This window comes from Mytilus californianus, unplaced genomic scaffold (assembly GCF_021869535.1).
Source record: "Mytilus californianus isolate M0D057914Y unplaced genomic scaffold, xbMytCali1.0.p SCAF_6, whole genome shotgun sequence".
In the NCBI taxonomy this organism is placed as follows: domain Eukaryota; kingdom Metazoa; phylum Mollusca; class Bivalvia; order Mytilida; family Mytilidae; genus Mytilus; species Mytilus californianus.
In genome coordinates, this window is record NW_026262712.1 from 106,405,316 (window position 1) to 106,418,615 (window position 13,300).

The 13,300-nt window shown below is 32.0% G+C and overlaps 1 protein-coding gene across 1 annotated transcript; it reads left to right on the forward strand.

Annotated features, from left to right (window-relative positions):
- Positions 1–10,296: 10,296 nt before the first annotated feature.
- On the forward strand, positions 10,297–12,016 carry LOC127704708 (protein FAM124A-like). Its single transcript, XM_052208844.1, has one exon. The coding sequence runs from the start codon at positions 10,794–10,796 to the stop codon at positions 11,913–11,915; it is 1,122 nt and encodes a 373-aa protein (XP_052064804.1). The 5' UTR covers positions 10,297–10,793; the 3' UTR covers positions 11,916–12,016.
- The last annotated feature ends 1,284 nt before the right edge of the window (positions 12,017–13,300 follow it).

Consider the following 13,300-nt stretch of genomic DNA (forward strand, 5'->3'; position numbering starts at 1 on the left):
ACATTGTATGCGCTCGAGTGCAAATGTACTTTCTCTTCAAAAGTTGATGAAATTCATACCAATGGTTGACATCAGCAATGTCTCGGACGCTTTTGAATATCAATGCAGATTGATCAGGTAATAAATCAGTAAAATGAACATAGTTAAACCTCTCAGGCCCACATCAATGAACTTTATGTTAAAGGTTTACATCAGCAATATACCGGACGAGATAAATTATCAGTTCGAATATTTTCATTGAAAAATAAATATTGTAAGCTCCTTTTCATCTACATTTTTTTTATTTGAGTGTAACTAAATGTCTGTCAAAGATTAATATTAGCAGTATAACGGACTGGTTTGATAATCAGCGCCGATTAATTTTTATGGGAGTGAAAGTCTTTGGAAAATAGCATTTTAATTATGTTGAAAATTACAGTATTTTGCTGGGAATATTGACTACTCTAAAGCAGTGTGTTATCGTAACTTTGCAACGTTATCTGATTCAGTGTACAAAATCAACATCACGTGTTTGACGCAGTAAATCCAGCTAAATGTTTTGTAAATTTATGTAGACAAGTCACAAGTGATACAATTGTACGATTGAGAATGAACTGCTTACCCTTCCAGACTACGTAATTGTAACCACGGTTTTTGCTCGAGTTTATGTTACTTAATTTTGTATACATTGTTGTGTGCACTGTTTCTTTACCTGTTTATTCTTTTTGACATGATGTTGAAGCTCCTTCTTCTCCTTATGATATTTACTATCAAGATAATATGACCGCCATCATCGTTCTAGGTTTTTGGGTTTAAATTTCCTGCCATTTATGTGATTGCTTTTTCTTAGAAACCCGATACCATCCTTTTTTCTTTTACGATGATTCGACATTCGTCATTTTGCTGATGAAAAAAATGTGAGCTCTGGTTAGAAGTGTTATAATTATTCTTCTATGTATGATTTAATTATTTCTGTTACAATCATCATGATGACACTTCGACATCAAATTTAACAGTTAGCAGAGTTATCCTTCAAAACAATTTGTTCAGAATATCAATTCAACCATAATGTATATTAATGTGCTACTGTCATGGTAAATTGTACACCTGCATAGGTCGGTAGCAGGAGCCGTCTATGTTTTGTAGTAGGATAATAAAGTATATAAAAAATACCGAACTCTAAGGTAAATTCAAAAAGGGAAAGTCCATAAAAAACAAATAAATAAAACATTATCAACCACAGAACGAGTGGAGACAACTGTCATATTCCTGTCTTGGTATAGGCATATTCCGAAATAAATGGTGGGTTAAACCTGGTTTTATAGCTAGCTAAACCTGCCACTTGTATGACAGTTGTTTATAATTTCGTTATATTGATAAAATTGGGTGAGCAACCCAAACAAACATAAATGATTATTGTGACAATAATTGGGATCTAGCATTCAAACAGTATAAACATACAGACAAACAACACAACGGACTTAAAAATTCAAACAAACCTACAATTAAATCTACCAATTCAAAGAAACCAACAAAAAAGTTGAAGTTGATAGTAAATTTGACAATAACGTCAACAAGAATGTTTTTGTAGTTGATAGTATATTGACAAAGACGCCGCTAACAAAGTGTTTGTAGTTGATAGTATATACCATATACACTTTCTCCGTAGTACAAAATAAAGTAAAATATAAATACAAGGGTAAACAAAATGGAAACAACACTGTAAAAACCTCTTGCGTTCGAATCGATCACAATTTATGTCTAAAATCAGCAAAGACCCGTCAAAACAACATCTGATACAAACATTTTTTAACTCTTTTAGATATTTGGATGATATTTTGGCTCTCAATAATGACGACTTCAGTACGTAAAGAAATTTATCCTGTTGAACTTATTTTAAATAAAGCTAGTACTAACAATGAACACAGCCCTTTCCTGGATCTTGATATCTATATTTTTAACAGGAAGCTTAATAATAAAATTTACGATAAAAGAGATGATTTTTTTTTCATTTCCTATTGTTAATTGTCCGTCTATAGATGGTGACGTTTCCTTTGGCACCATCGTATGGTGTTTATATATTTCAACTTGTTCAATTAGCTCTTGTATGTAACAACGTATTTAATTAAAATGAAAGATGATGATATCACAAACATTTACTAAATGTTATCATCGGTACAATGACATCATTTGTAAATATAAATCAACGTGCAGACACATCCCATCTGTTATGGTGATATTCTATACAAAGCACAACATTTTCGTCATTCATCCCAAAAGCTAGCCAAACCTTTAAGCAGAATAATTCACAATGGTATATATAGTTACTATACTGATGTCAAGTCATTTAAGATGGCATTTTTGGGTATACATGTATATATTGATTCACTCATCGGGTCTTTGCATAAGAATAATCAAATTTATTCCAAAACAAGAAGTTGTCATGTTACGGGTTATGTTCTTTCCGTATAATTTATAATGGCATGATAACAAACCCCTATCGGGTGGGATCGTGGTTGATTTTCATACGATGAAGACATACTCTTTAGATTAGTTTAATTGAGGTCTGGAGCTGTAAGTAACTACTAGTAGCCCTTTGCTAATTTATGAAGATCATTGTCTTTTTGCTTAGTTTCTTATTCTAACATCGGACTTGTACTTCTTTTGAACTGGGTTTTGCTGTGCGTATTGATGTATTTTTGTTTATTTCACATTGGCTTAAGGTATAGGGGGATGGTTGAGATCTCACAAAACATGTTTAACCCCGCCGCATATTCGCGCCTGTCCCTAGTTAAGAACCTTTAGTTCATTTTGTATGTTACGGAGTTTTATATGACGTCCATTTCGCTGAACTATTATATATTCTCGTTTAGGGGCCAGTTGAAGCGAGAATATTACACATTGGTAGCATTGTGCTGTTTGTTACTCTTGGTCGGGTTGTTGTCTCTTTGTCACATTCCCCGTTTTCATTCTCTATTCTTCTGAATATTTATCTATTGGTAATTTCCGATGAAATGTTTGAGAAAAAGGACAAGACGTTCTTTGACAAAACCCTGGCTCAAATACTAACAGATATATATTTACATGTTCTGTTACTAACATTAACGAGGCCGGGATAAGGTACCGGTATTCGATGTTAAACCATACTAACAAATAAACAGATTTCAATAAAACATGAAAATTAATGAAAATTAAAAAAAAAAAAAAAAAAAACCCTGGCTCATTATTTGTTGGTAAGACAGCGTTTTACAAAGTCTGAGTAGCAGCTACAAGCTCTTGAATATCGTATGAGTTGAGAAATGTATACTCCATACGCGGGTGAAGTTGGTATATTGCTGCTAAGATGAGGAAAATTTATAATTTCAAATTTGAAATCGTCTTGTTTGTCATAGATTCTTGTACGGAGATGGCCGCTGTTGTCAAATTCGAGATAAATGTCTAGACAAGAGACAGAGGAAGCTGTATCTGTGTGATTAGGATGTGAGTACCTTAGATCAAAGAGGAACCCTTAAGGCAATTAAAGGCAGTAAAGCAAAGCTCCGAAGTTCACTTATATTCTCGGTCTTATTTACGAAGCGTTTTCGGTAAAAAAAAACCAGCATGCTGGTTTGTCATAGATGTATGTTTTAATTCGTTCATTATATCAACTGCAAAATAATATAAGAAATGAATCAGATAGTCCTGTAGCAGTATCCTCTATATAAAACTACATGTAGATAAGGTTAATTATAACCAGCTTATTTAAAAAAATAACAGTAATTTAACAATTATTGTAATACTTCAAACAGTGCCGAAAGAAAAGAAAAAAAAGTTTGCAAATATTGTAAGATTTGTTACGTAAAGAATAGCTTTTTCGGAATATAATCAGTCATAGAAATCACATGATTAATTAAAGTGCTTAAACTTTGCAGGAGATGTATTAAATTACTTAGATTTATCATTGAATCATAGTTTGTATTTTTCTCTTAATTATTTAATATCCTATTCTTAATAAGATATTGTAGTACACAGGAAATGTAATGTTTCCAAGCATTTTATTCAAATTCTTTTATCAATAACCAGTCGTATGATATTTGTATCACTAAAACATTTTGACAGATTAAGTGATGTAAATATACCCATAGCGATGATTGGCTAATTTGACAACTTACAATCCATGCATTTCATTGTACGAAAGTTTATCAATCGGACACGACTTTTCATTGCTGCTTGAATTCGTTTTAGCCATTTTTTTATATTTTGAATAACTATTTAGTGTACCTAACTATGAAGGGGGGAAAGAGTTAGAGACAATGATGTTCGTTCGTCCCTCTGACATTGTTAACGCTCGCAGACCTACAGTTCGGATTTTCTAGTCGTGGGTACTGTTTCTTTCCGTATTTTTTCTTTCGGTCATGTTATGATTATTCATCCTTCTTCGATTCCCATCCCCCATTTTGTATTTTCTTATCACTTTGCCGAACTGAACTGTGGGTACTAGTATACAAATGTGTGTTAAAGGTTACGATGATGGCTCCTAGTATATACTCATATTTGTCTGGATATAAATTATAGAAATCTGCTACTGTTGTATTCAACACTAATCTCTGACACTAAGTTGGACTAGCTATTTTTTAAAAGAATTTAAGGTTCCTAAAAAAATCATTGACGCTCACGTTGGCATTTACGCTGGTGGACATTGAAGTAACTTTGTATTTGAAAAAAATCAGATCTCTACCCAAAATAATATCGGGAATTTTAAAAGCTTAGAAGTGCAAAGTTAACAATAATTTGAGCAACCGCAAATGATAAACTCGTCATAGAAATAAAATACAAAAAGACCATCAACAAGGAACACGGAATGGGTTAGATATTATCAATAATCATTATTTGATTCAAAGTCTTTATATTTTTTTGTCACAGTAAAAGAGTTGTGTACCTATAGAAGTCTGTGTTAAATATATAAAAATAAGAATATGGGGTTTGATTACCAATAAAACAATTTTCCACAAGAGACCAAAATGAAGTAGAGGTTAGCAACTATAGGTCACAGTACGACCTTCAACAATGAGAAAAAGATATTGTCTGGAGCAAAACAGATAGTGTGGAGGAAAACAAATAGTTTATATTGTCTGGATTACTACAATGTTGGAAATACTTTTGTAGGTACCAACCAACTCATTGCACTGTTCGTCATATGAGGTCTTAAAGCGTGGTACGATTGTTAGGAGTTGGTGTTAAAACGCAACTTCTCATGTTTGTGAGTAAATAATCAACAATTGTATACTACATGTACATATTTTTCAAACATGAAAAATTATTACACCAGGGTTTTCGATATCACAAACTAGTCAAAACAGTTACTAAATTTTATCATCGGTACAAGGACATCATTCGTAAATATAAACCAACATGCAGACATCTTATACGTTCAGGTTTTTCATATCCAATCTTTTATGGTAATATTCTTTACAATACGATAATGTTGTCAGGTCATTAAAGATGGCATATTTTAGTATTAATATTGATTCACTTCTTTGCATCGGAAAAAACACATTTGTTCTAAAACCAGTTGTTGGCATGATACGGGTTATGTTCTTCTCATATATTTTATGATGGTATGATACTAAACCCCTAACGGGAGGGATTGTGCTTGGATTTAATATGATGAAGACATAAACTTTCAATCAGTTTAATTGAAGTCTGGAGTTGGTATGTCAGTAACTGTTAGTAGTCCTTTGTTAATTTATGTATCATTGTCATTTTGCTTAGTTTTGTTACCTATTCTGACATCGGACTCGGACTACTTTAAAACAGAGTTTTACTGTGCGTATTGCTGTGTGTTTGTTTATTTTACATTCAATTTGGCTAGAGGTAAAGGGGAGGGTTGAGATCTCACAAAACATGTTTAACCCCGCCGCATTTTTTCATCTGTTCCAAGTCAGGAGCCTCTGGCCTTTGTTAGCCTTGTATGTTTTTCAATTTTAGTTCATTTATATGTTTTGGAGTTTAGAATGACGTCCATTTTCACTGAACTAGTACACATTTTTATTTAGAGGCCAGCTGAAGCCCGCCTCCGGGTACGGGATTTTCTCGCTGTGTTGAAGACCCATTGGTGGCCTTCGGCTGTTTTCTGTTCTTTGGTCGGGTTGTTGTCTCTTTGACATATTCCCGATTTCAATTCTCAATTTTATTGTGTAGTGAATTATTAAAATAATCAATTATGAAAACTTAAATATCACCCATATAAGAAGAATCTGATATATTACATGTATACTATTTGGTCTCTGGTGGAGTTGTCTCATTGGCAATCATACCACATCTTCTTATTTTTATAGTATCAAAACATAGACAATCCATAAACCGATTTTCAACTCGGTCAAAAGATACAATTTTTATAAAAATGTAGTACATTTAGTGCAAAAAATCTATCATAATAAATTGCATTCATAAAAATATGTAATGAACGTAACAGTTACAGTAAACTAAAATTCCCCTAGGTTTTACTGCTGCATAAATCACATCTATAAATAAAATTAATGAAGGTAAAACTTGCAATGAAATGTTGGAAGAAAAAAAAAAACAAACAAACAATAAGGTCTTTCCTAACGTAGTGGAAAGACCTTAAATATCAAGAAAACTTGAAATGAAGAGAACATAATCCTCACTACATCTGATACTGTAGAAGGGTAGGTTACTCTTGGTCGAATATCACACCTTCATCACTGCTTACCGAACGAATCACGCGCATGCTCAGTAATTCAGGTAAGGAGAACGGCAGCAAAACCAAAAAAAAAAAAAAAAATAAAGAAAAAGAAAAAAACCAAAAGCGCTGGTAGTAATTTTTCCAGTTTAAAAGTAACGAACTATCGTTAAATTGGGATAATTATTTAAAATGTAAATATTTTTTTCTTATGTTCAGTGTATGTTTAATTTTGAAGGATGTGAGTTAAATATGAATAATGTCCGTGTCAATGATAAGGGTTATTGTTAAAGACTAACGGTAATGTTGTGATGACAGCTTAGAACATATCAAATATAATTATACAATTTCTAAGGTATTTATACTATTTCTAAACTTTTGGTTTTAAAGTGGTCCTGATGAAAATGAACAACATTCCAGAAAACCGCTTAAACGAATCAAAAGTGTTATATTTTCCCTTTTAAATTTACTACACATATGGTCAAAAAACTTTGTTTTGAAACCGATATGCGTCCGTTATATGTGAAATATTTAAAAATTAGACAATTACTATCACAATATTGTATGATCAGACAGAACCTTATATATTTGAGGAAATTTTTGTCATTTTTTTCTAATGAGCGAAGCACAACAGCTTTGCCATTCAATGGTAGAGATTGTTAGACTTCACTATGTGTATATCTATTTGATATACAACGATTATATAGGAATCATTAAGATACTAAATATATTTTTAAGACAAATAAGAAATCATCTGCAAATATGTAAAACATATCATCACGAGGTGTGTAGCATCTTCCCATGTCATTAAACGTTTCTTTCCCATTTTCAGTCAAACCTGCTATAGTTATACATTGTGCTTCCCTACAGACAGCAGTTCCATGCAATTCATTACATCATTACAATACCAACGAAAAATTCGAAACCATTCATTGAAGAAAGTCCTAAACTAATTTCGATAATCGTCTTATTTGTTTTAGATGTAAACATTTCATAAAATGCAAGTTGTGTTATTCTGGCACCTAAATTGCAAAATATACATCTATTAGGTAATAATTTTTCTTCTAAACTTAAGTTTAACTTTGACCTAAGAATACATTTGGCCAACCTGCTATCAAGTTGTGAAATTAAAACTATGGTGTTGCAAGTGTAATGCCGTTGGAGGATATTCAGAGCAATTTAAAACTATGAAAAACTTATCCGTAAAATTCACAAAGCTACCAACATTTCAGCGAAATTATACTTAAACTTTAAGAACCTTCAGTTTTTAATAAATCAATGATGATGTTAAATTGAAACTACATAATCAATGAAATATACCGAGTACACCAAATCTGCTGAATACTCAATGGTTAATGAATCCACGGAATGCCGAGAACCATGCAAGTTATTTATTAATAATTTAGACTATTTAAATTATGATAGCTCAGTAGTTGCACATTAATAGTTCGATGTATAGAAGATTTACATGCTGAAAATGTAAATGAGTTTTAGGTAGGTGATTATTATGAGTAAGTTATAAGGCCTAGTGAAGTGAAAATTGGGATTAATTTGACAATGGTTTCGTGTATATTACAAGGTAAATTAGTTTCAAGGACTAACGAACTAACTTTACGTATACGCCATTGAAATGCAATATTTAGTTGTGTGTATGAATTATTAATAACCCATATTCCTACAATTTTTAATACAATATTAATTTGGCTGAAAAACTCAATAAGGATTCATGTTTAGAACGACTGTAGGGATTTGGAAATGCTTTAATTTGATTTTTTAATAATATAGGACATAAGTGCATGATGCACAAATTCTTGTTTTCAAAACTTGTACTGCCACAACTCATTTAAAAATATGACATAGAAAGATCAAGCGTATATATATATGTTGTTTGGGATCTTCACATGGGATATGTGTTCATTTCCTGTCAGTGTTGTATATCTCTTCAGTCGTTAGACGAAGGGGACATAGGGCACTGACCACTATTAAGACCTTACATCCCTTGTGAAGCCCGAATGGTAATGATATTATACTGAAGTGTAATGATTTCAACATGAGCGTCTTAGATTTCATTGTAGGTAATATTTTCAATAGTGAAAACAAATTTCCACAGGGATTTTTTTTTAACATTTTATTTAGGAATTATTCCAAACAGAGACGTCATAAAAAGTACAGGGCTGATATGCCTAAAACTACTTAAGTTAAGATTTGTTCCGAACGGGCGGATTTTTCTACATGTCCTACGATAGATTAGTACTACGATTGGATATCTTAACAATTGAAGACCCATTGGTGGCCTTCGGCTGTTGTCTGCTCTATGGTCGGGTTGTTGTCTCTTTGACACATTCCCCATTTCCATTCTCAATTTTATTAAGTGGTTTTATGCATATCAGCCCAGGAAGCCATTATCTTTCCCGGAGTATATGTGTACATAGTTTCAATATAGAATTTTTTATTAATTTTGATTTTAAACAATAAATTAGTAAATTGGTGAAAATCATCAAAAACATTAGAACATTATTGAACAAAAACAGTTTAAATATAAAATATAATTTTTTAAGCCAAAAGGAAAGATTTGAATGACAATTCCTGAACTTGCAGGCGGTATAAATTTTATTACAATAAAAACATCACATTCTATAAAATTCCATGAAGGTGGAATCACGATTCCACAATTGACCCTATAATTTAATAGAAATAAGAAGATGGTATGAGTGCCAATGAGACAACTTTCCATCCAAGTCACAATGTGTAAAAAATAAACAATTATATGTCAAAGTACGGCCTTCAACACGGAGCCTTGGCTCACACCGAACAGCAAGCTATAAAGGGTCCCGAAATGACTAGTGTAAAACAATTCAAATAGGAAAACCAACGGTCTAATCTATATAAAAAACGAGAAACACTTATGAACCACATCAACAGACGACAACCACTTCAAACAGGCTCCTTAAGTATACTTTGAGATTGCTTTCAGTGACTGAGATATAATTTTGTTTTTTTGTTTTTTTTTGTTTCAGTTCTACACCTGATACAATTCAATGTTTTTTCTGAGCTGAATCAAATTGTACGTTCTTCAATATACATTTTGTTATTGTAGTGGTCTAGATTAAAACGGGAGGCGGGGATGTTTAGATTCCAAAACCTAGTTTAACCCTGACACGTTTATGTAGTTATTTGACAAGTAATATTAAGACGTCTTTTGTGTGTGTGTGTGTCTTTGTATAGTTGTTTCATCAACGTTGTTCTTGTATAAGTATGCATTGTATTTCTTATTTCTTTATTGTTGTTGTTGTTTACGTCTGTAAATTGTATTATTGACTGTTATCCATCATCGACCTCCTGTATATACTTCCATTTTATATCGTAATATAAACTTCTATACAAACAAGCATAGAAATAGCATTTCAATCAATTAAATCTTTTAAAACCTTTACGTTTGTATAATTTACCCGTGATGTATTGCGATCTTAAATTCCACATTTATTTCCTAATCAAACGGAACCGTACTAGATATTAAAGGTTGATTCTTTTAATTTACCAATTTTGATTCATCCATCCGTATCGTGGCAAGAGGTTTTATTATAAAATAGTTAAAATGTCAATTTTTGAACAGTTTTTATCATCAAAGCTATCATAGGATATTGTAAACTTACACATCACAGTTTGGTGTTAGTATCCATTATAAATCAGATTTAAATGAACAAATTTTAATCCAATCAGATAGAAGAGATTTTACGCTACTGAACATAGGGGTGGATCTCTACAAAAGACCTACAAAATACCATTAACTTCATTCATACATTTATTTTTAACACGGATAACACGTGGAGTTTGATGTCAATAAACGAGAAAGAAATAAGATTTAAGAATCTGATCACCTGAAATTAACAAGAATTAGGCGAACGATAGAACTTTGCTATAATAACCAGGAAAATCTATTCTTTAGCTACATACGATAATATTGGAATTTCTTCTGGATTAATTAACTCGTTCCACAGGAGAGAAGGAATGCTGCATCAACACTCAGGTGACACGCAATTTAATCTGATAAAATGTGAAAATAATTTTTACGATAATATCTAACCGATCTTAAACATTAAATGAAGTGTTTGTTCAACATTTATTTGCGTGTATGACAATGGAAAACGCCAATCTTGCCGATCCGTATACTTGTACAGTCCGAATTATGGCACCAAAGGGGAAATCTAAAGTTTTATGCAAGATTATTTCGCCTCTGACTAAATGGATAGATCCATCTTTTCAAATACTCCAGGTCTCTGAAGGGAGTCATATAAACACTGAAAAATTGACATGCAATGATGAAAATAGTGACGATGAAATACTACAAACTCCAGCACTCAGCATTATGATGTTTTTGTCCGAAAGTGGAGCCGTCACTTACGAAGAGCTCAAGGCAGTTTTAAAGAAACGGCCTTGGAAACTTCATCATAAAATGGAATTAAAAAGCAAAATCTCCCCCGATCGAACTATTGGTTGTCAGGAGTTTTATGGGTTAGCAGACGACATGCCCCTGTGGTCAGTTTGTCCAATTCATTGTGGCAACGAACACCTCAGATTCTTACTTCATGTTAGGAAATTTAAAGAAATGGTGGAATTTTATCGCATAATCACAAATGCTGAAATGGAAAGTTCAAAACCGGGATTTTGTATCTTTCAAATGTATACACAGCCAGGATTAGATTGTCAACTGGCTTTAAAATACTCAAAACACATCGACCCAGTACCTATAGAAAATGTGATTCTAGTCTTTAAAGTACGTTGTTTGAAAAGCATCAAAGCCTCTGTACCGTGTGTTATCACACAACTTGATGACATAACATACAATGTGTGTGATCCAGACGGAAACAAAATACAACTAAAAACGGACCCAGTTACACAGAAACCGACATCGCCTGGATTAAGTACAATGTCTGCAGTGAAAAATATATTAGAGGATTATAAAACTTATCGGAGTTCATCGGACAGTTACGATTCCGGGAGGTTTTCAGACAGTGACTTGTGGTTTAGTGAAGCAGAGCAACAAGTTTCAGAAAATAACAAAAAATTACATTATAACATTAATAATGTAAGTTTGTCAGGGAATAAATCTTCTCATAGAATTGAAAGAAGTGAAGTGCGTAGTCAAACAAATGATGCTTGCCGAATCATTTATCAGAATCAAAAGAGTGACGGGGAAGATATGAAAACACATTGTAAATATCATTCGTGTTTTAAAGAATCTGTGTACCTTTAACGGGTAAATCATCAGGATTATTTTGTGAATTAACTAATATTGTGTGCAATGTCAGTACATTAACATCTCTTTTTGAAGTAAATTATAAACCAGAAAATGAATTTTTAGTTTGCTCATACCTTTACAATCCTATTTTGTATTCACACTGAGCGTGAATGGTGTTAGGTACGGTATTTTTGTTCTTTCATCCGATTTTTATCTGGGATCCAGGTGTTATAAGGTGTATTGCAGTTTAGTTTTTTTACTCATAGATTAACCTCTTTATTTCTAAAGAATAAAAGGATAAAATTGAATGAATAAGATACAAAATAAGCACACCTGCTGATTAGTAAGTAATTATTAAAACATTTGAAGTAAATATGAATCACAGGTATCTAATAAATTCAGTATAAAAGCAGTATATTTTAAAACCTATCTTTAAAAATGTCAGAACACTATGTTGGTTTATATTCAAGTCGATTTATAATTTATGATGAGCTAAGCTAAACGCAATCTGCCTCGAACAGTCCAAACGTAGTAAAATCCATTGAACAGTTATGAATAACATATATATTGATATAGAATCTCAGTTGATAAATTCTTCAGGTAATTGAGGTTGCCGATCCCCTCCCCCTTTTTTCCTCTGTCAAAGCTAAAGTAAAACGACAGGAAGAATCCCCTTTTATAGTTTTGACCCTTTCGATTGTTTATACGTTTGGAATTGTTGGCACGAAGCTTAACACACACTGAACTTTTCTGATAAACGTAAACAAAGAAACTAAAGCAGTTCGGTCAAATTACCAGTTTTAAACATTTATATTCTTGCTTTTATGTGACTTAAAAAGTCTTATAAATGTTATTACATGTATGTTTACTGTGCTAATTTTTGCTTTCATTTTTATATTTGTGAAGTGTTATGTTATTTCTCACTTAAGTCAGTTATTCAAGTATAAAATGTTAAATGCTGATAATGATATGAAATGGTCACTCTTCTAATTAATTAAAATTGGTAAAACGAATTTCGCATATACCAAAAGCTCTTAAAACATCTATATGATAAGACTTTCTAATGTTCTATATGATAAGACTTTCTAATGTTCTATATAATAAGACTTTCTAATGTTTGAATTATCTAAAATATGATTCATTTTACATTGTATCCTTTGAAAACAGAATAAACATAGAACATACGAAGCTGCTTGAGAAATCCGGACACACAAAAAAAAACACAATAAGAATGAGAGCATTTTAAAACTTTGAAAAAGATAGTATTAAAGCTATAAGTTCATTTTATACGGCCGATTGTGGTAAAAAAACTTTCAAAGCTTCGTATGATTTTAAAGGTAATGTTAATTCAGTTTATATATATCTAAGTATAAGAATAAGAATTGGGAAATATTTAGAAC

Excerpts from the sequence above, each read along its gene's own strand:
- LOC127704708 (XM_052208844.1), top strand. The coding sequence starts at position 10,794 with ATGACAATGGAAAACGCCAATCTTGCCGATCCGTATACTTGTACAGTC.